General features: G+C 46.8%; 6 protein-coding genes across 6 annotated transcripts; 2 read left to right on the forward strand and 4 right to left on the reverse strand.

Annotated features, from left to right (window-relative positions):
* Positions 1–46: 46 nt before the first annotated feature.
* On the forward strand, positions 47–1,073 carry F5Y00DRAFT_258012 (HAD-like domain-containing protein; the record flags this gene model as incomplete). Its single annotated transcript, XM_048010633.1, has 3 exons — positions 47–561; positions 736–878; positions 940–1,073. 3 exons carry the CDS (start codon positions 47–49, stop codon positions 1,071–1,073), a joined length of 792 nt encoding a protein of 263 aa, XP_047868683.1.
* Positions 1,074–1,660: 587 nt separating this feature from the next.
* Positions 1,661–3,013, reverse strand: F5Y00DRAFT_250981 (MFS general substrate transporter; the record flags this gene model as incomplete). The annotated part of the gene is made up of 2 exons (XM_048009788.1): positions 1,661–2,756; positions 2,847–3,013. 2 exons carry the CDS (start codon positions 3,011–3,013, stop codon positions 1,661–1,663), a joined length of 1,263 nt encoding a protein of 420 aa, XP_047868684.1.
* Positions 3,014–4,010: 997 nt separating this feature from the next.
* F5Y00DRAFT_272408 (heterokaryon incompatibility protein-domain-containing protein) lies at positions 4,011–6,280 on the reverse strand (the record flags this gene model as incomplete). Its single annotated transcript, XM_048012967.1, has 3 exons — positions 4,011–5,302; positions 5,381–5,922; positions 5,983–6,280. The coding sequence occupies 3 exons, from the start codon at positions 6,278–6,280 to the stop codon at positions 4,064–4,066; spliced, it is 2,079 nt and encodes a 692-aa protein (XP_047868685.1). The 3' UTR covers positions 4,011–4,063.
* A 743-nt stretch (positions 6,281–7,023) lies between these two features.
* F5Y00DRAFT_258015 (heterokaryon incompatibility protein-domain-containing protein) lies at positions 7,024–9,232 on the reverse strand (the record flags this gene model as incomplete). The annotated part of the gene is made up of 2 exons (XM_048010634.1): positions 7,024–8,597; positions 8,662–9,232. The coding sequence occupies 2 exons, from the start codon at positions 9,230–9,232 to the stop codon at positions 7,024–7,026; spliced, it is 2,145 nt and encodes a 714-aa protein (XP_047868686.1).
* A 1,466-nt stretch (positions 9,233–10,698) lies between these two features.
* Positions 10,699–11,803, forward strand: F5Y00DRAFT_250982 (carbon-nitrogen hydrolase; the record flags this gene model as incomplete). The annotated part of the gene is made up of 2 exons (XM_048009789.1): positions 10,699–10,862; positions 10,927–11,803. 2 exons carry the CDS (start codon positions 10,699–10,701, stop codon positions 11,801–11,803), a joined length of 1,041 nt encoding a protein of 346 aa, XP_047868687.1.
* Positions 11,804–11,989: 186 nt separating this feature from the next.
* F5Y00DRAFT_226033 (uncharacterized protein) lies at positions 11,990–16,316 on the reverse strand. Its single transcript, XM_048006265.1, has 2 exons — positions 15,383–16,316; positions 11,990–15,300 (listed from the first exon to the last, which is right to left on the reverse strand). Exons 1-2 carry the CDS (start codon positions 15,853–15,855, stop codon positions 12,477–12,479), a joined length of 3,297 nt encoding a protein of 1,098 aa, XP_047868688.1. The 5' UTR covers positions 15,856–16,316; the 3' UTR covers positions 11,990–12,476.
* Between the last annotated feature and the right edge of the window lie 1,925 nt (positions 16,317–18,241).

The raw sequence follows: 18,241 nt of genomic DNA on the forward strand, positions 1-18,241 counted from the left end.
CACTACTAGATAGATTCAAAATCACATCAAACAATATACAGACATCATGGCCCAAACGACCAGCACCAATGGCACCAATGGGGTCAACAGTGCGCTTCCCGCGTTGCGTACTAACCCCAAGGCCATCTTCTTCACCGACTTCGACGGCACTATCACGCTGCAGGACAGCAACGACTTTATGACAGATAACCTAGGATTCGGCACTGAGCTGCGCAAGAAGGGCAACCACGACGTGTTGTTTGGCAAGCGCACGTTCCGCGATAGCTTCCAGGAGATGATGGATAGCATCAAGACCCCCTACGACCAGTGCATTGCCACTCTACTCAAGAATATTCAACTCGATCCTCACTTTGCCGAGTTTTTCGCCTGGACTCGTGCAAACAATGTCCCTGTTGTTGTTCTAAGCGGTGGCATGCAGCCCATCATCCGTGCTCTACTCGCCCACCTTGTTGGCGAGGATGCCGTCCAGCATATGCAGATCGTCAGCAATGACGTTGAGGCTAGGCCTGGCAAGAGCATCAACGAAGAGAATGGCTGGAACATCAAGTACCACGATGACAGGTAAGTTTCTTTTCTTTCCATTCTTTTTCTACGCCATTGTCTTCTAAACACTTTAAATTTCGTATTTTGTGTCTTGTTCGGAAAACGAATAAACTCCTAGAAGCATATGTACCTACAAAAATAGCTCCATGTTAGGGACTAGTAGCTAATATATACATTTTCTACTTAATACAGCGACTTTGGACACGACAAGTCTCTCGAAATTAGACCGTATGCTGCGCTACCGGAGCGGCCTATCATGTTCTACGCCGGAGACGGCGTCTCAGACCTGTCTGCTGCTAAGGAAACCGATCTACTATTCGCCAAGGCCGGACGAGGTAAGTTTCCCTTTATTCCAACGACTCTTAAGGTTCTGAAGACGCTATGCTAACCCATTAGACCTCGTCACGTACTGCGAAAATGAGAAGGTGCCATTTGTCACTTTCAACGACTTCTCCGACATCCACAAGGTTGTTGCGGACGTAGTCGAAGGCAAGATCACTGTTAAGGAAGCGGCTAAGGGAAGAGTGTAAATCTTGAACCTTCATATTCCCAGAGGAATATTTTCCCTCTTTTATCTCTAGATTTCAGCCTGGGGTCTGATCATCCCGAAATATTCCAACAACATGGCATATGCATTTAGTGTGCAGATAGATATTATCTTTAGACAAACGGATAGACAGGTAGACGGGCTTAATATTATTCGATGACATGTAAGCGCCGCCTAACAATATTAAAAAAATATTTTGCAGCTTTGACTACCCACCCTCTGTGACTGATGATATATGGTATCCTTGCTATCGGAGAAAATCTATCAAATAATTGTCCATTGACAAGATAATTCACAAATGTACCTTATCTAGCTTAAGAAACGGGGTAAAGGGGCTAAGGGGGAAATAAATATGAATGATTTTAGGTATTAAATAATAATTTATTATAATTTATCCACAAGGCTCGCTGTGTGTTATCATGGGACTGTAGTAGTAACGTGGACATTCGTTATTGAAGACGTAACCAGTATAATTCCCAAAGCAGTCCTCGCCTGAAAACCATTCCGCCATCGTCCTATCTATCTACGTATAGAATATGGCTAGTTAATATGTGGTATTGGCATACTTCATTACTCCGTCCTCTTCCTAATTCCAGGCTGCCCGAACCAACATACTAGCATGAGGGCAAACAAACCAATAGCGATAGGGTGCATGATGAACGTACCAGCAGCCTCAGCTAAGAGACCCGTAGTGAACGGCGCTATGGCGCCACCAGAACTACCAAAAGCGCTGATGACGCTCATACCACTGACCTGCTCGCGACGCGAGAGGTTACGCGTGAATACATATGCAGCACAGGGGTAGACAGGACCCAAAAGCAACCCCACGATAGCCAACGACACGGCTTCGCCGATGATATTAGGGACTAACCAGACTAGTAACTGGAAGACGGCAGCCCCGGCCACGATGATGTAAACGAATAGCTTCTCGCCGATTTTGGAGCCGACGGGTGAGAGGGCGAACCGCCCGAGCGTGATGCCAGCCCAGAAGCCAGACGTCACGTAACCGACAGACGAAGGGTTGCCATCGCGAGTGGAGATCAAAAAGGAGATAACCCATCCCGAGATAGACACTTCAGCTCCCTGGTACGCAAAGATGAAGATGGCCCCTAGGAGAACGACCTTCGACTTGAAAGTAATAAGCATAGTTGATACGTGGTCCAGACCACGCGAGCTAGTCTCGGATAGAAAGTTCGAATCGCTGCCGCCAACATCTTTCTCGTAATTCCAGAAAGCCCAGGTCGAAAAGCCGGCATTCCAAATAACAAGGCCGAGAGTCAAAAGGTAGTACCGGCTCCAGATAGCACCAGAAGATACAATGGAAGTCGCAACGAGCGGTCCAATCGTACCGCCAATACCATAGCTTCCATGGAAAGCCCCGAGGATCGTGGTGCTATTGGCTAGGTTGGCGCAGAATACATTGCCGATGGCGAGCTGGACGGCGAGGCCGAAGCCGATGAAGAAATTGGCGACCGCCACCGCGGGGAAAGGCGCCGCGCAGATCAGGGGGATATACCCGATGCCCATGCAGAGCTGCGCCAAAGCGATGGTCTTAGCTCGCCCGAGACGCTGGCGGATCTGGTCGACGAATGGCGCGGCCATGATGAATCCTAGAGCGTTGCCGATGAAGATAAGGGCTACTACGGAATATCCAATATTGTAATAACTGCGTTCACCTCGGTCAGTCTATGCTCGGTCTTTTCTTTACGAGCGCTTGGGAAAGAATTAGCATAGCATGGGGCAGAAGTCTACTCACGATTCCATGTAAGGAATTAGGGCACCAGGTGCCGAATCGGTTAATCCGCCCACGAAGCTCTGGAAACAGCAGGCTGCTAGACGGAACTTGTTCATAGGCGGGTCGTTTAGAGTCGGGAGAGCGTCGAAGGTATCGGTTGGTCCGACCGGGGTTCCTGGGGCGCTCATCTCAACGTCCGTCTCCTCTCTGGGAGTGGCGGGGCCCGGGGTACCAGGAATGCCAGCATTGTTGAGAGGATGTCGAAGGGGCTCCAACTCAATCGAGTCTTGCTGGGGGACCGCTGGGTATGTCCTTGATTTTACCCTCTGGGGGGCTATGGGAAGAAGATGTTCGTCGTGCCGGATCGTGGTGGACTCGACTTGGACGAGGGACCCAAATAATGAAGAACTCATTTTTGAATAGTTATATAACTGCTTGGATACTTATCTCATGACCTCGGGGTAAATCTTTCTTATAAGACTTAACTAGTTAATTGAGATTTAGAGGAACAAAGATAGGTTGCTTATAAAAGAAGAAAAATGTATATAGTAAGAGGACTGATAAAAATGGGAGGGTTGGCTGCTTAATAATTATCAATTCGTAGTGGTGGGATACCCTGTATTACGTGACAACTTGGCGAGTTATATGACGCTGAACATTCTGAGAAATGACGCTGGAGAAAGCATTTCACGATCCTATCGGTGTATGAGGTAGTCTGACCCCAGCATCCCCAGACAACGGGCCGGCTACCAACTACATAAAGAGGTGCTACCCCATTCGTAGGTAACCACTAAAACTTACCTGCAAAGAACTGTAAGGGTCTTATCTGCCAATCACGGCCATTCGTGGACAGCAGGAAAATGTGTTTGAATAATAGCTCCACTGCGACGACCGGAGACCGTTTATGTAGTGGTGGTATGCAGGGAGCAACACGCTGTTGGAATTGATAAAGCGCAAACGCCGCCGCCGAGACAAGTTTAAATGCTCAAATAGGAAATTTCCGCCGGTTTAAGGTCGGCTTGGGGTAAATTTCGGCTGGATTTACCCCATGGGAAAGCTTACATCAGCATGGGGGAGGGCGGGGATTGGGGAACGACTTATCATATCTCATAAATGACCTTGGATAAGGAAGTTGATACACTATATTACCCCTATTTTTATAGTAGTGTATCAATAACCCCTTAACCTACTCACTATTCATATCCTTAACCACGTCGACGTAAAGTAGCAGCACCTTATCAAATGATTGTAATAGTTTCCCACCTAAAGCCTTCCGTATGCATAGCTTCACCCCGCATAATTCCATGAACGTAGCATTCACCAACCAAACGAACAGTTGCGGCGTTAGAAACTCGTACAATAAACGGTACGTGACAGCCTTTCAGGATACAGACAGTATCGCCGTCCTGCGTCTCTCTAGGGAACAGTCCTAGATAACCTCGACGGGTGATTCCTAGTCGCCGACTACGCATTGCATTATATAGAGCAGTGCGCACCTCCTGAAACGTCCGTCCTGGAGTTCTGGTACCTAAGTGAGCCAGCGTCAATTTGCCCTTTCCTTCAGGCTGCTTCTGGCGAGCCGTGTACGTCTGCCCGGACAGAGTTGGCGATTTACCAGACGACTCGTCCAAGAGAAGACTGAATATCTCAGCAAATGAATCCGGACTTCGCCTCAGACCAGCATCGTCCTTATCGGCAACCAAAGTGTGCCAGAAAGCGTCGAAGACTGTGCTGCTGCCTGGATACTCATTCAGGTCTTCGCATAATCCGATACACGTGAGCAAGTCCTTGTTTTCTGTGAGCGGATTTCGGTTTGTGATATCCGGGCTGGTAAAAACGCGACTGCGATGGCATATAGTGTCGAAGAAGGTCCCTAGTATGTTTAGCTCGGTATCTTTATTGTCATTGATTGAGAAGGTGGCCTTGTTATCTCCCGCCGCGCTATATATCGCGTAGCTTGATTTATTACCCCCTATTGTAACCGTCTGTCGCGGCTGGCTCCAGTCAGGTGCCCAAGATGGAAGAGCGGATTGTGGGTTGCTATGATCGACGACGGGTAGTAGCTCATTTATGGTCTCATGATAGGAGTCTTGATTCAGCTTTCGTAAGGCCACATCATGGTACAGCCTAGCTACAGAATAGTTATCGCTATAGTCGATCTTCACCGGCTCCAAGTCGGACGAGTCGGAAATACCAAGAATGCCGTACACTTTATCTTTAGGATCCCGACAGAGAGCATCTCGCGTATGACGTAGAAGGATGAATAAGGGGCCCCTCTGGCCGTGTACGATATCATCTTTTTCAATGCTGATATTATGTATCCACTTACAATGGTCGTCGGTCCCGTTTGCTGTGTATGTTTGATCCAGCCAGCGAGATACGCCACAGCTAAAGAGATTTACGCATGCGTGTGAGACAATATTGAACGTTGTGATATGGCTACCACACATAAGCCACAAGTCTGATGAAAGTGTCATCTACTCCGAATTTAGATTTAGCATTTCTTATTTTGGTAGTTGTGGGAAAGGTAAGAGTGAGGAGTCGGGGAAGCCAACCTCTTGAATAACCCAGAGCCTCTTATACCACGGACGGGAAAGAAAGTCCCATAACTCCTTCCAGAGGATAGAGTCAGCAGTGGGAAGATCGAGTCCCTCAAAGTCGTCCGGACATGTGACAGATTGAATAAATCGTAATGTCGAAATTATCTCCTCTAGAAGTTGTATAACATTGTCCGTTTCAGGAGTCGGCATCCCTAACCAACCGATCGTGTTCAACGCATGCGTATATATCCTCGACATAAGCGGAATTTGCCCACTCTTTTCTTCTGGATCGTCTTGGTTGATGCATATCTGGTCAACCCACAGCATAACTGATTGATCGGGTCTTCGAAACTGGCAAAGTGCAGCATGGAGTGATTCGGTGATAGCTTTACTGAAGCTATCACATTCAATAACCCGATCAAATACGCCATTGCCCCAAGTGTAGCTTAAAGCCGTGTACCATACGGGTTCTCGTAGGTTCATGGTCAAGGCAAACTTCGTTCTGGTCCACTCCGTATACCCTCCCCGTAGAAGTTTAGTAGGAGTATCGGGAATATCTGGAAACGTCAAATTAGAAGGAATACTCCTGCATGACAAACATCGTACTAACTACCTACCTAAACCATACTCAATGGAGCAGTGATGTAGAGTACCATAGAGTCTATCGTTACCAATCCCCGGCTTCAGTTCCAAGACTCTTATTTCATACGGATCTATAAGCGGGCGATAAAGACATCCACGCCTATGTTCTCCCACTACATCCAAGGGTTTTTGCACCCTGTCTTTATCAGACGCCCAGGCTAGAACTTGAGCCGCCGGAAAAAAACCTTGCCCCGCGTCGCCGTCGTAGCCTGGTCTTGCGAACTGGAATGAGCGAAGCGCATCTTCTACCACGCGTGGTCCAAATAATTCCATAGTGCAACTTTCAACTTGTTTTTTGGTATGTTGCTCATTAGCTACACAGGTTAAAGAGAGAAATGAGTTTACGTTAAGACTCCCTCAGCCTTAGGTTAGGCACCTACAAATAAGCCACTTTGCTGAGACTCGATAAACTGCTAATACGCGCTAGGTCTATATGTAAGTGTATTAACTTATTATTTTCATTAAGTTGTACTACCTACGCATGGGTACTACCTAAGGTAGTATCACTGAGACGAAGTGCTTAGGTCAGGTGTCTTTGGAATAGTACAGACGCTTGATGTAAACGCGATAATCATAATATAAATCTCAGATACATGGCATGACCGGCCGTTTTGAAATACCTTAATGGTTACCTCTTAAGATAAGGTATTCCTAACAAGACGACTAAGACATTGGTGCTCATGTAACACGAATATAACGAGGTACTGGATACTTTGACATAGATGCTTAATTCGCTGCTTTGTACGGAGTCGAAATGCGTATCATAGATTCAGAGTTACGGAGGACATAAGATGCATATGCTTAGTATTTTGAACATCTTCGAGACATTTGAGAAGAGTGACAGGCCTCTGAAGTTTCTAACAACTAATGCAATGAGAGTTCCCACTGTTGATGGGCAAATACTAGGAAGATAATTAAATGTGTGAGATATCTAGAATGAGAAAATCCGTAGTAGTAGCTGCGTACTGTGCGTCTTTCGTAGGCTACTATGCTACCACATAGTCATGACCTCCTATTCAGTAAATCGTAAATCGTTGAAGTTTCATCAGAAATTCCTCCCCCCTTTCAAACTCCGGGTACTGTTGGAAAAGTTCCCCCTGCATTAACCCTTCCACATAGCATTCCCCAATCAAGGAGAAACTAGTTCCACACGGCCGTAAAACGAACGGAACGTCCGCACCTGCAATCACCACGACTTTGTCCCCAGGTTCCATAATTTCGGGGCCAAAACCAATGAATCTGTTGGAGGTTCGGAAGGCACGTCGATTATGTACCATACGTCCTTGACATTCCGCTACCATATGTTTGTAGTTTACTGCTTTTTTTATCCTTGCAGAGCTGTCAGAGCCTAGATCAGAACCAAAATCAGAACCGACATCATCATCATCATCATCATCAAGGTCGGGATCAGAGTCGGGATCAGAGCTGGAATGAGGACGAACTCTGTGTCTGATTAGATTGTAACCCTGGGTCAGAACAGTAGCCATAGCAGACCTAGGAGCTGGGATACCGTCAACGCTATCTTCATCCCCCGATAGATTATCTCCAATTATGACTCGCCATAGAGCCTCCTCCATCCGTTTTTGCTTCTTGTATTCCCAGCTATTTATTCTCCCGACTTTTGGATCTTGGGACAATTTGGTAATATCCGCATTGTCCATAAAGCGCCAATTCAAGGGCGTATAGCGTTCAGTTGAAGCGGAGTGCACTGCTTCCACATACGCATACACCTCGTCTGAATGTCTAGATGCTGATTCGGGAATCCTTGGACAATAAACTTGGCCCAAATCGCCTTCGTCCGGTGCACCAGTTGAGAGGAAGAAGTCGAAAATCAAGTCATCATTAAACCGCACGAGCTTTACTTCTGGATCTGGATGTGGTAACATGGTATCTGCTATCCCGGAAACTTCATCAATGATGACTCCATACACCACGAGACCTCGATTGGAGGTAATAAGCTCGTAAATGGGTTTCAATCCCAGAGACGCTTTATACAGCGAGCAACGCTCATAATATTCCCTAATCATCTGATTGTATATTCGATTTGAGTTTTCTCCAGAACAAAAGATCCAGGTTGGCCATCCCGGAATGTCTGTCGGGCCATTCGCACTCGATAGTATCTGAAATCCAAATTTCGAGAGCACAGAATATTTGAAGAAATCTATAAAGACATCCACTTCTGATTTGGCATAGTCGACCGAGATAGACCTGCGGACTTCCTCGGAGGTCAACCCCAGTAGTCCATATATTTTATCACGCCTGTCGCTAGCTAGTTGCATACGCGTGGCATATACATGTCTATCCAGACAACCCCCTTGACTTTTGAATTGTTGATAGAGGTTGCGGGTCTCTTGGGCGGCATCTGGATGATATTCATGACTAAGATCGTGGAGGCGTTTGAGTTTATCCTCTAAGCCTTGGAGCTCTTTAGGAAGCTCCACACCTGACCCGTCGAGTTGATGTCTCAACAGAACCGTACTGAGGATATGGTACGACCACATGAAATGGTCCCAGCCGATAGAGGAGTCGCCACAGATCACCATAGGGCAGTGCGACTTCCTGCAACGTCCACGTCCGACGAAACCACCCACTTGCCAGCATTTCAAGGATGCCATCGAGGAGCGGGGCCATAGGAGTATATGAAGATAAATTACTGACGAGAATTTGTCGGTTGTACGAGTATATATCTTCGAGTGTCGCTTTATCATCATCCTCTTTGTCGATGTACTTCAACCCTTCTTTCCATGCACCGAGCCTTGTCATCACCTTAACCGCTAAGTCAGTATACTTGTTCCCGCTACCAAGCCACACTATAACATGAGACGCTTTGGAGTATATGTCTCCCATCAATGGTACCTGCATGTTCTTTTCGGGCTTAGATTCCTGGTTGATGCAGATACTATCGATCCACACATCCAGAGGATGCATAGCGCAATTCTTGCACTGGAACTTGGCCTGGATTCTCTTGAGAATGGTGTGAACATTGTTTGCTACTTCGAACTTGTGGCCATTGACGTTGATGTAGTTACGCGTTGTTTCAGATGTCTCTGGCTTAGCATCACCCCAAGCATAAGATATAGCTCTGAAAGACGGGACATGTTCGTCCAGAGGCCCTATGTATAGTTCGGCGCAAAGTTCATCGCAGGATTCGTTGTAAAGTATTCTTAAGAAGCGAGTTTCTTTCCTTGAGGGATCAAGTGGAAGTTGATCGTATAAGGGGTGCATGGCTAATGGTTGATACACAAGATCGGGATAATTCAAGGTCGGAATGACAGTAATCAGTGCCAGTGCTATTGGTTAAGAGCCTTGAAGTTAATTCAAGGCTGCTTGTGACCATGGGATTGCTGGTAAATGGAATAGTGTATGTCTATTAATATCTTAGATTCCCCCCCTAAAAACTCAGGGGTTGCGATCGTCTTATATATACATGGCTACCTACCTAACCTCCATACCTGATTTAAAGAATTATCTAACGGGCAGTGCAAGGCACTCTCAAAGGGAAGTGTAATAGTTACTCCCAGGCTCTGCATAGTAGCCCAATCTCTCTTACGGCCCAAGCTATATTATTCGGTAAATGCTCCTACACTGCCTACCAATATCCTCATCACGCGCCATACTATGTTACATTCGATGTATCGTATGTATCATCGAGCCTCCAAAGCCACAATGGGAAGGCTACGTGGACCGAGTGGATGTAGAATTGTACTGTTTCTAGATAAGTCCATGCATGTATGAAAGACGATAGTCTGGAGTCGAACAATCTGGGCTGTATGAGGCTGAAAATATCAAACCGAGACTCTTGCCAATTGTCTCCAGTGATATGCTGCCAGCTAATTATGTGTCTGAATTGTACATGGCCAATCGATAATAGATATATTAGGCAGAAATGGCGTTGCGATCACATGTACTAGAATGGGTTGCAATATTCACAAGGCTGGGGTACTTTGTACCGGCCAAGTTGGGCGGGCTTTGCCTATAATACTCCGTATATAGGCCAAGGGGTATGAGAGCTCTACTCGATGTTGAAGTATGTTCTACCAGCCATGAATCGAGAATGAATGCCGGTTTACTATAACCAGCCTGCTTCCCGCATGAATAACTTTCCAGTTTTTCGATCCTATCAAACTCAGTCCCATTCAGACAAGATACGTCGGTAGACAATACCTAGGTACGTATACCAAGGCCTAGACTTATATTGAAACGATGAAGGAATAAAACTCTAAGAGATGTAGCCATACTAAGTTAGGTACATGTATATCTTTATCCTGTCTGCTGTGGAAACTCCGTTTCGCTTGGTTCAAGTGAGTTGTCGATTCCCTTAATTATCTTAGAAAGGAGGTTATAATATTATCAGGACGATGAAACAACCTTGATAAATGAATACGTAACAATACCTATACCTAATAGGTTCAACATCTCACTCTGACATCTCTACCCTTCCAAGTCTTCCAACATCCCCATGCCAAGTTATGTGACTTGCCCACTTAAAGGTATATAGAGTAACCACTGCTCACACAGCATATGGTGTGATTGATTTCCAGCAGGTCATTTTTAAGGATAAGCACTACCCCTATTCGTACTAAATCTTGGATATAAAAGCACGTATAAGGTAGCTTCGTGCCTACCTCTTACAACACAACAAGTATATCCAAAGATACTTCTATCTTTTATTGACCTATCTCGTAATTACGATGACTGCCATTCGAGTTGCTGTTATACAAGCCGAGCCGGTATGGCTCGACCTTGCGGGGTCAATCCGAAAGGCCAGCGAACTTATCGCCGAGGCCGCGGGGAACGGCGCCAAGATCGTTGCGTTCGCGGAGGCCTGGGTCCCCGGATATCCCGCGTGGATATGGTCCGTATTTGACCCTATTCCCGTCCTGTTCCGCGGGGCTGCGTTAATATATGCAATACGCCAGGGCTCGTCCTGTGGATTTCGAACTCCAGACTAGGTACATTTATAACTCCTTGGCTATAGAGTCAGAAGAGATGGAGCAAGTCAAGGCTGTAGCCAAAAAGCACTCCATTGCTGTAGTGCTCGGTTTCTCGGAGAGAAGTCCCTCCAACAGCACCTACATAGCACAGGCAATCATCTCGCCGCAGGGCGAACTGGCCTTGCACAGACGCAAGATCAAACCAACGCATATGGAGCGTACCATCTTTGGGGATGGCTCCGGCAACGATTTGACCAACGTTGCAGAACTTGACTTCGGCGCTCCGCTGGGCAAAATCAAGGTAGGAGCCCTAGCCTGCTGGGAACATACCCAGCCGCTTCTCAAGTACCACAGCATCACGCAAGGCGGAGTCATTCACATATCTATGTGGCCGCCGATAGATCCCGCTACTGGCGTAGATCATCCGGGCCTATGGAGTATGACAGCCGACGGATGCCAGAACCTATCGCAGACGTATGCGATCGAAAGCGGCGCGTACGTTTTGCACGCTACATCTGTGTGCAGTCAAGCCGGCATTGACGTCTTCAAGACTCAAAATGGGCTTGTCTGTGCGCAGCCTGGAGGGGGTCACAGCTGTATCATTGGCCCCGATGGGAGACGATTGACATCACCGCTTGGTGATGGTAAACCTGAAACGGAGGGAATCTTATATGGAGATCTGGATCTCACGAAGGTCGTAGCAAATAGGGGCTTCCTAGATATCGTCGGCCACTATAGTAGGCCCGACCTCCTCTGGCTAGGCGTCGACAAGCAACAAAAGGCAGTTGTCGTTTCTAAGGCTGATGCGAAAAAGCCAGAGTCGGAGCAAGAAACAGCTCGATTAAATATGTCACGTCTCTAATTCCACATCCCGATGTTCTATCATACTATAATAATGTCGCCCTGGACAAGAGCACTGCACCGGATAGCTTCAACTTCACAAGCCCTTAACCTGATGTACTTAAATGATGACTTACTGAGAATACCGTAAATCAACTTCAAGTTTAGTCACGAGCGGGAATACAATTTCACCAAGGACAAGAGAATATAACGATACTAAATAAAGATAGTTATAGTCGTTATTTTAAACTATCAATTAACTCTGGGTATTCTTCCCGATAGTACAATACTAGCTATGTGCACCCTTTTGGGATACAAGTGTTTCTGCTCGACTCTGTATGCGACCGCGTATAAATACAGGTAGAAGAGTACTAGGTTAAAACATTAGGTACGTATACAATTCCTCGAATCCTCTAGTAGTGCTAGGGTTCGAACATTATACAATAGGTGGTCGGCCGGGTTCGACCACTCAAAAATACAGTAGCTATAAACAGTAAACCAAGGTGATGCTTAATACAAACGCCCGATGCTGAATCCAGGTGAGCGCGCTGCCATACCCAATGTGTAGGATGCCTGGTCCTGTAAATGCCAAGGAAGGAAAAGTAGTATACAGGGCTGTGTGCCCATGTTGACTTTCATAGAATCGTAATGTGTAAAGATGTGCATCTTTCAAGCTTGGTCAATGAACCAATAGTCTATGCCTGCAGGCTCTTAAATCGCCCCTCGAAGGCTTTCACCTTTTCGGCCTGGAGCTCCCTCTCCAGCTTTCGCGTTTGACTAACGGCTGCCTCGCGCTCTTCCTGTAGTTCCATGACTTGGATCTGAGCAGTATTCATGCGGCCGACAACCTGCTGCATTTCGGCGTCCGCATCGGTTAGGGCATTTTCGAGCTCGGCGATACGTGCGCGAAGGTGGTCAATTTGGACATCATCGGATACCTTGATAACTGAGCCGGAGCGCGTAGTGCTGAGACGAGGAGACCGAGCATTTGGGCCTGAGAAAAAGGGGGATAAAGGTGACTTCGGCGGGAATGTACGGGGAGAACGTAAGCCATCCCGCATCCGTTTTAGTTGCTCGTTGTGGCTGGCTCTGAGGTTCGATATATCTTCCTCATATCGTGCGATCCGGTCCTCAGAGGCATTTTGCGCGGCCTCTAATTTCTCCTCAAGATTCCGGAGGTGTACTTGCATTGCGGTAATACGGTCCTTGTTGGCCTTCTGCTCAGCTTCACCGCGAGCCACCGTATCCGAGATCCTTTGACGTAGAGTCTGATTAGTAGCTAGCTGCTGACGGACTTGTATAGCTAGCTCTTCGACGCGACGAGCCGATTCGCTCAGCTCGTCGGCAAGTGCTTTTTCGGATTCGAGATAAGCCCGTTCGCCCGCCTTAAGGGCTTCGAGCTGCTCCTGATATGATGTCGCTTCTTCGCGTGCAATATCGCGCTCTGAGATCGTAGAAGACAGTGCCCGCTCAAGCTTCTCCATCGCGAGCTTTGTAAATTCGTCTGGTGAACTACTAGCCTCGAGCTTCTTAATACGCTCAAGAGAGTCGGCATATGCCTTCTGGAGATCTTCATAGGCTAATGCTAGAGAATCTGATGTTACTGGCGGTGCAAATTTATCGCTTCCGGTGCTCAGGCGTGAGATAGACGGCGGGATTAAAATATCTTTCTCGTCGAGCAAGCTCCTGAGAGATGCTATCTCTTGCTCGGCTCGATCAAGATCCATCTTAAGACCTGCGAGTCCTTTCTCTACTTGCCACTTTTGTTCGAGCGCCTCGTCAGCTCGCCGGCGCAAGACCGTAATCTCAGCTCTAAGGTTAGATATTTCTTTCTGGAAGCCGGCTTTCTGTGGTGACTGGGTCAGAAGACGATCGCGCTCCATCTCAAGGGCTTGTATCTTCTTTTGGTTCTCCTTATTCTGATATTCTTGCCTGTCTAACAGATTCCTTAGAGCTCTGTGTAAAGCATCTCGTTGCTCTTCGACATCCTTAAGCCGCTCTGATAGCTGGTCCCGAGATTCAGCTGTCTTAACTGACTTGGATCTTGTCAGACCCGAGGGCGCTCTTTGAAGCCTAAAAGACGGTGGAGGTCCGGTTAGGGAGTTGGATCGGGACAATCGGGACCCAGCGGATATCGTATCTTCAGAGATAGTGTCCATCGGGTTAGGCTGTGCCTGTTTCAATGACGAGTTCTCGCTCTTCAGAGCCTGAAGTTCTTGCTGCATCTTTGTCGCTTCATACGTCATCTTCTCTAGCTCCGACGCCTGTGCCTCGAGGCCTTCCACACGTGCTCGAAGTTGGGGGACGACCTCGTCACGAAGGTTGTCGCGTTGGTTGGAGGCATTTTCGAGCTCGCCCTTGAGCGCTGCAAGTAAGTCTTCAAAGTTATCTTTGACTTGGCGCTCTTCGTTAAGCTTGCGCCGCAAAGTTTCACAGGTGCTTTCTAATTCCTTAACACGTCCAGTTGTATCAACATTGTTGACTTTTGCAAGATCAATTTGGGATGCCCTCTCCGAAAGCTCTTTGATCTGTACGTCGAGCTGTTGTCTCCTGGACCTCTCATCCTGGAGTTTGTTAGTCAACTCGAGCCTAATCTGGGCTTTCTCCTGCTCTGATCTCCTCTGAATCTTCTCTATCTCTTCCCTCGATTGGTCATACTCGCTTAGCTTAGCGGAGCTGTATCCCGAATCAGAAAAGTAATCGCTGGTTCTCTTGTTTCCAGCCGTCGTAGGGTTATCCCTCTCTGCTTGTAATCTGTCTACCAAGTCTTCTAGGTCTATCTCGCGCCGAATTGAAGCTGCCAATTCGGCCGAGATGGCCTTTAGTTCGTCTTCCATGTCTTCGATTTGATATTGTGGTGGTATCGTAGCGGTTGGTGGTGTTGCCAGGTAAGATTCGCAGTAGTCCCTTGAATTCGGAGATCCGAACAATGCCTTGGGGGCGTCCAGTAGTGATTGTGGTCCGATCGTTGTGACTGGGGATGCATCTGTAACACTAGTCGCCTTTGAGAAGTTGAAAGGTGATGGAAGAGGTGAATATCCTTTGTCTGACGCCTCTGTATTCGAAGGCGAAGTCCAGCCAAAGAAGGTTCCTAGCTTTGACGAGCCGGGTGATTTCGGTAGGGGTTTATCGGTATTGGGTGACTTGATGTCGTTTCTATCAGCTTTTGGAGTCAACGAGGTATCGTCCGACTTGAGAGTCAACTGTGGAGGTGTGGTTTTCCGGGTGATATGCAACGACATAGTATTAGAATAATTAGAATTAGAATTATTATTATCCGACGAATCCGAGTTGTATCCGTCGAGAATATTGTCACTTAGCCGATCCTCTTCTTCGTCTTGGTCACTAAAGAAATCGTCATAGGCGGTCCGTTCGTAGTGTTGCGACAGGTCGGTGGTGTGGTGTGTTTGAGAAAAGGCAGGGTTACTACCCTGAGAACTTGGGCGTTCGACTTCACCCGCTGTGACAGCCGGGCTAGAGTCAACAGAAGCTAAAGGATGGCGAGCCTCGGGAGGTTTCCTGGATAAATTCGAGTATTAATTAACAACATCCTGCTTAGATGACTGGCATTGGATTGTAGATTAATGAAACCTTGACTTACTCTCTGTTACTCTGGATCAATATAAAATCGTAGGGAGATTCCAATCCAGGCTTAGCTAGTGGACCAACCGGAGGGCGAGGAAACTCGTAAACGGTAGGGCTGTCAACTGAACAAGAGCGAGAGAACCGTTGGTCTGGCCCAGGCTGCCCCTTCACAATCGCAAGGTACTCCCCAGAAGAATACCTAGTAGCGATTGATGACGCGGTCGACGACAGCGGCTTACGTCGAATGGACCGGACGGGCGATATAACGGCAGAGCTGTCGATGACAAGCTTCTTCGTGTTTCTCGAACCCGGTAGGGCTTGAGCTAAGTCAAGATCAAGGGATTGGGATTGGTCTGGGAGGGAGGGAAAGGGCTGTTGAAGTAAAGAAAGATCAGATGAGGCACGAGAAGTCTCAGAGTAAGCCGTTAGGGAAGGCCGATGCGGGTGGTTTTGCAGGATCTGGTTCGGCAGAGGCTGAGGGACAGACATGGTGGTCGATATAGTGTACTGTCTAGTATCTTACTCCCTTGTCCTGGCATTCATGGCTAGAGCCTAGGAGGAATGAGTGGAGAGTTACAGGCTGGGCTGGGCTGGGCTAAGAAATTATCGAATCGGCCTGCCAGAGGAACTTGGTAATGTTTCACTGATACAATAAGAGGAAGGCAACGTGGGCAACGTGGGCAACATGAAGAAGCCCAGCAAATAGTCGACAGGCCAGAAAGAGTGAGGGCGCACAACAGAGAAAGAACGAAAAAGGAACAGAGCTCGTCAAGCATGGGGGGGGTGGAAATGGGGGTGGAAATGTTCGAAAGGGGCATGGTGGCATAGACTACAGGCCGGGTAGCGTTGTAATCGGTCGTTTATCCATTATTAGACCAGTAAAATGTTCAGGGGTTATTAAGGACATGCAAAGCAGGAGCATCTATGTGGCTCTTGCAGAATGAGGCAGGCGCTTGAAAGATGATGGACGTCTTTTTAGCGCGTAGCATTTCCCCAGTTTGTACCCCTGACGGTCCTCTTTTGGTTCGTGTGGTTCGTGTGGCTTTCGAAAGTCGATTTTAGTGGCTAATTATTATAAACAAACCCTGTCTTCTTACCAATTGCTCATTAGCATTCCGAGCTGCAGACCCTTGTCGCGTCCGTTTTTGTCTATTTGTAATTTTAATTCCTTGTAACCGAATAATACACAGTACCTATCCCTCGGGGCAAGGCTGGCGTAAGTCGGGGGATGAGGGACAAGATCTTGTTTGTAACCGATTTTGCAGGTTTTTGGTCGACGAAGAGGATAAATTCTTTGTGTTGTACCGCTACCAATGTAGTACTCAGATCCTGTTGTGCATTCTCCTGCATACTGCAGGTACCAACCTGCAACCTGCATACGACGGCACTTACAGGCCTACATAATTGGTAAATGATCATCGAATCTTTACGGAATACCTGTGGACCTGTGGGGAGATGGGGGATATCGGTTCGCTTAGAGGTACGTGTGTGGCAGGTAATCTTAATTCTACTATCCCCTATTAAGATTGACAGATAAAGAAAAGATCGATCTTGACCATCTGATTGATTAATTCGTAGCGCGGCTAACGGAAATTTCATAATCGAAGCCTAATGGCTACCTTTGATCGGGTTTTGATTCTGCAGTTGTGCTACGAAAAATCGGCATAGCGCGCGGTAAGGTGTGGCGTCAACAGCATCCAGATACAATGGAAGCTAAAGAAGCCGCTTCAAGTCAGGAGTTCATAAAAAGACTTCGTGTAGTATAAGGCAGGGAACCCCAGACTTAGCGAGTCTGTGTACACCAAGCTTGACCCTGACCCCTAATTAGTAATTAGTTTGGAATCTTTGATTAGCTTCAGCCTCAATAGTCAACCGTACGCTGTATTACATTAGACGAGTGATATATGCGTTAATACAAGTGCTATGCACTATCGCATTTTGTGAAATATCTATCGATGCTTTAACTCGTAAGAAATAGACTGATAAATGGGTTGGATCATGAGCAGTCGATTCAACTGTCAGCACTTTCAATCCTGGTGCGCATCAGTGGGACGGTCTTCCTAGTAAGAGAAGTGACCAAGGAAGCCAACTCTTAGAAGCTATGTAACTGACAGAACAGCGTCAAAATAGATGACCCATCCCCACCCAAGCAAAATAATATACACACACGTTTGACAATCCAATTCTTCAACCAAATCAAAAGAAAAGAATTCTTAAAAATTCTTATATTAAACCGAATTGATTAAATATTATTTCATATAAGTTTCATTCAGTTATCATAAGAGTTGATAAAGTTATTTAAGTTAAAACAAGTATTAAAAGTTGAGAGATTAAAGTGGGCATGTTTTTTGACGCTGTTCTGACTGATCAATTGATAGGCTTAGAAAGCGACCACGCGATATTGCCACGACAAATGGAAATTCCACGTAAAACTGCATAGAATATGCATGCGATAGTAAAAAAGGATGACGAATGAAACAACTGGGCGTAATGGTTAAATGGCATAGCCAGATCACATGGTAAACAGGTACGACTGGATAAAAATAGCCTACCTGGGTACGTCAGTGAAAGACACGGCGTAATAGGTACCGAAAGTTTAAAACCCCATCAGCAATTCCAATTGGATATTCAATGCGGGTACGTACAGAGGGTCGAGTTACAGATTTAATCCTGATAAGTCAACTTCGGAAGCTGCTCAGGCTTGGTCAATATAAAATATTCCTACTTGCAAGAGTTTCTAGAACCATTGTTTCTCGTGTATGGCAATTAAATCCTGTACCTACCAGAATCAGCATACATTTATTAGAGGCGGTAGGAAGACGAGCCTAGATATCCGAATACTCGGACGAAGAGATACTGCAGCCATGGACCAGTT

The sequence above is a fragment of the Daldinia vernicosa genome (genome assembly GCF_022497035.1).
Source record: "Daldinia vernicosa strain CBS 139.73 unplaced genomic scaffold F5Y00scaffold_5, whole genome shotgun sequence".
NCBI classification, from domain to species: domain Eukaryota; kingdom Fungi; phylum Ascomycota; class Sordariomycetes; order Xylariales; family Hypoxylaceae; genus Daldinia; species Daldinia vernicosa.

Bases quoted from the DNA above. Each gene is read 5' to 3' on its own strand.
- F5Y00DRAFT_226033 (XM_048006265.1), bottom strand. From the start codon at position 15,855: ATGTCTGTCCCTCAGCCTCTGCCGAACCAGATCCTGCAAAACCACCCG. The intron at 15,301-15,382 runs GTAAGTCAAGGT...GAATTTATCCAG, and splicing joins TTGATCCAGAGTAACAGAGA to GAAACCTCCCGAGGCTCGCC.